This window comes from Oryza sativa, chromosome 12 (assembly GCF_034140825.1).
Source record: "Oryza sativa Japonica Group chromosome 12, ASM3414082v1".
NCBI lineage: Eukaryota > Viridiplantae > Streptophyta > Magnoliopsida > Poales > Poaceae > Oryza > Oryza sativa.
In genome coordinates this window covers 13290440-13294162 of record NC_089046.1, presented here as the reverse complement: position 1 = coordinate 13294162, position 3723 = coordinate 13290440, and the positions used below count along the sequence as shown (strand labels likewise).

At 39.9% G+C, this 3723-nt stretch overlaps 1 protein-coding gene across 1 annotated transcript; it reads right to left on the bottom strand.

The window, feature by feature from the left end:
* Window positions 1-816: 816 nt before the first annotated feature.
* On the bottom strand, window positions 817-2574 carry LOC4352073 (uncharacterized). Its single transcript, XM_015763933.3, has 4 exons — window positions 2458-2574; window positions 2079-2273; window positions 1552-1728; window positions 817-1375 (listed from the first exon to the last, which is right to left on the bottom strand). The coding sequence occupies exons 1-4, from the start codon at window positions 2461-2463 to the stop codon at window positions 1319-1321; spliced, it is 435 nt and encodes a 144-aa protein (XP_015619419.1). The 5' UTR covers window positions 2464-2574; the 3' UTR covers window positions 817-1318.
* Window positions 2575-3723: the final 1149 nt, after the last annotated feature.

The following is a 3723-nucleotide window of genomic DNA, read 5'->3' as shown; positions in this document are numbered from 1 at the left end:
TATCTTTCAACAAAATAAATTCCCGCGCATCGTGCAGGCCATTTTCCTAGTTTTATAGTTAAAGTTGCAGACATGTATTATGACATGTGACACCCAACTGTAGGTATTATGGTTTTAATGTTTCACAAAACCCTACCTTTATGCATTTTGAGCGCGAATTAATTTAAAATTTGAAAACATTTCAGTGTCTATAAAAAAATAATTAATAAGTTGTTGGCATCGATACTTGAGTAAATTTCACAAAACTATAAGTACTTTAGTCAAATTATCACAAAACTACATATTTAATATGATGTATCATAAAACTACAGATTTAACACTAAATCACAGAAGTACAAGTATAAGGTGGACTATCACAAAACTATAGATTTAGTAATAAAGTTATTGTAAAACTACATGTTTTATATCAATTTAATCGCAAAGCTTGGACATTATAACTCAAACATAACATTAATGCTAAATATTTCAACCCCAATGTCTATAGTTTTGTGATAATTTTATAATAAAAAATGTGGTTTTGCAATACTTAGCCTTGAAACTGTAGTTTTGTGATAAATTTATTGTTAAATCTGTATTTTTTGTGATACATCACCTTACATCTGTAGTTTTGTGAAATTTACTCTTGATACTTTAATTTTTTAGGATTCTAAAAAATGTAAGAAATGCTGAAGTTTATCAAGATTTTAACGATGGTACCCGTGGTTATGTGTCATATGTTATAAAACCTATGGTTTTCCTAAACTTTCATCAATACATGAGATTTTCTTAAATTTACTCTCAATTTATATAAGAAAACACAACTAACTTATAAAAAAGTTGAGAAAGTTCTCTCCACTATGATCTTATTATGTAAGTGAAGTCGCATCTCTGACAACTTGTCCCCCCCTCCAAGAGGTCTAGACGGCATCACAGTGTCCGTCCTACATGCATGCCAAATTGCCAAGACGGACCAAGTAAAAAAACAAAAGCTCCCCACGTAGAACGATGAAGGGGCACTAGCTAGTGTCGCACAAAGCTCGAGAGCGTTCTACCACGGCTGATGAAGAGCCACGGCAAGCAGCAAGGCTCTGCAAATTAGATTAGCTAGCTAGCTTCAGATCATCTACCATTCGTTTTCCTAGATAATTTACATATATGGCAGTAACAAATTTTCACTAGGTGCAAGCAACAGTTGCTTGCACCCCAGACTGCAGTCTGGACAAACGTCTTCAACCACAAAATAAAGGCCAATCGGTCCACATATATATTGTGAGGCTTTCTCGGTACAGTTGAACAATGTTGCCATGCGTAGCCTTGTAGATTGCATCTTCTTTATGATTCAGGCGACGCAATTGAGTCCTACACAGCCCATCCACAAGCTTCTCACATGCTTCCTCTGATAAAAAAAGATCAGCACGTGGACATTTAGTGAATAACAAGAATTACTAGGAGTCAACTTGATCTGTACACTGACATGGTTTATTAGCGATTTGTTTCATCCTTCGAAAACTAATTAGTATCCTCAAGATAATTAAAGATAAATGGAGGTTAAATTGGGTGCAGTAGTAGTACCCCTTTTGCCTTCTTGCGGAGGAGTTCAGAGGGGACTTTGTACAAGTCCTCGTCAACTGCCCTAACAACCCTAGGCCTCCTCGATCCATGGACAACTACCCCACCATCAACAACAACAGATGGCCCATCCCTCCTCCTCGCCGCCTGGTTCTCCATCCCATTCTTTGTGCTCCTCACCTGACAAATGCAATCATAAAACCGTCTTGACAAAGAACAAATCAAGATAGAGGTAGTGCTTGCAATTTATCAAGATATATATGCCATGTGTGTTCGGATAAAATATCCACAAATCTTCCATGCATACTTCAAATTTGAATTAATTAGATATACTAAAGACACCTTCACTTTAAAGTGATCAACAATAGATCGAAGTTCTTTTAGACAACGGACATATCTATATTTTACCACTATGATCACTAAAATGTTTAGGCAATGAGTAATAAGCACTAGAGTTTCTTTAGTGTTTTTTTCCAAGGTAGTGTGCAAGCACTAAAAATGTTATGGAGCACAGGCCATAGTATACTTGCTTTCTTGGGTGGCTTCTGGGGAGGCGGTGAGCCGGCGACCTTGAAGAGCAACTCGCCGGCAGTGGCGTGGTAGTAGTGTCCGGCCGTGACGACGAGGCCTTGTTCCATCGCCGAATCGAAGTACTGCGTGATTGGCAGCTCCTCGCATTGCTGGTTCCACTCACCGAATGCCGGGATGTGCCGCCTCCTCCCCTTCTGCATCACAAGATAAATTAATCCAAGGATCAATTAACTACTAGTCATTACTACTACTATACATGCAAACAGAGATGATAATGAAAACTACTGCATATTTCTAAACAAGCGGGAATGTAAAATTCCATTTCAAAAGGAATAAATGAAGAGATGACAGGCGATTCGTGGCTGCGGGTTTCTTTACCTCCATTTTTGACCTGTAGATGAGCTAGATTGAGATTTGATGGTCAGTAACCGAAAAGGGTGTATGAGGATGTGGGCGAGGAAGAAGATGCTTCTGATAATCAGATGGAAAAAACATGAGCCGAAAGGCCCTTTTGGTGCCCTTTTAACGGATGGGACACTGGCACTCTGTTTTGCTATTGTTTGCTTGCATCAGGACCGAGGAATCACGCATCCATTAATTGCAACATGGCAATTTTTAAATTTTCCCGAGTATGTCCTAAACAAATAGTTGGCTTAAATAATGATATGTTTATTTACACCCCTACTGCGCAACACAAATCCAAAATAATGCACAAAATAATGAATACGAGAAAAAATAGTACTACCCCTAATAACTGTGATCATAATGAATAAAAGAGTAAAGTTTTGATTAAAAAGTTGTCTCTAAACGAGTGTATTTTCAGAGTAGGGGGCAATAGACCTCCTTAATTCTATTTCACCTATTGAACCAGTAGGACTCTCTCTTAATCCCATCATACGGCGTAGTAGTATTTTAACCTACTGCTTAATCTTTGTTTGACTAGCTAAAACTATCACTACTACGAAATGATGGCCATTTTGGGTCTTCGCTAGCAGCATTTGGCGTCGCCACAAAGTAAAGGCCAGTGAAGATTAAGATCTACACTGGCGGCCATCTTAAACCAGCTGCCAGTAAAGACGTATCTTCCGACCGCCAGTGATAATTCATTTTCGCTGGCGGCTGTGTTAAATCGGCTGCTAGCAAAAATCTATTTTTGGACAAAAAAAAACCCATGCAACTGCCCTAGCCGCCAGCGAAGATGAAATTTGAAAATAAAATTTGAAAAGCAAAAATGAATATGCCCACAAGCTGCTGCCCTACATTCCAAATCCATATCACCAAATCCCAAATCTACAACAACAAGCAAAATTTGACAAAAATGGTTTGATCATCATCATAGAGCACAAAAATATTCCACATTCACATCACAGAGCACAAATTCCACATCACACACATCGAGCACAAAAATTTAACATCACACATCACACAGTAAGAGATGAGGATGGAGGGTGGGTGTGGATGGCCATCAGCGGATCTGCTCCCCGCCGCCCCTCCCACGCGTTGCTGCCGCCGAGCGCCGCCGGTGGGGATGGATTCGTTGCTCCCAAGCGCCGCCAGATCCACTCTCCCGCTGGATCCTCCTCCGTCCTCCCAAGCACAGCCATCACCTCACCGCCACCATCCTCCCCTTTGCCATCGCCGATG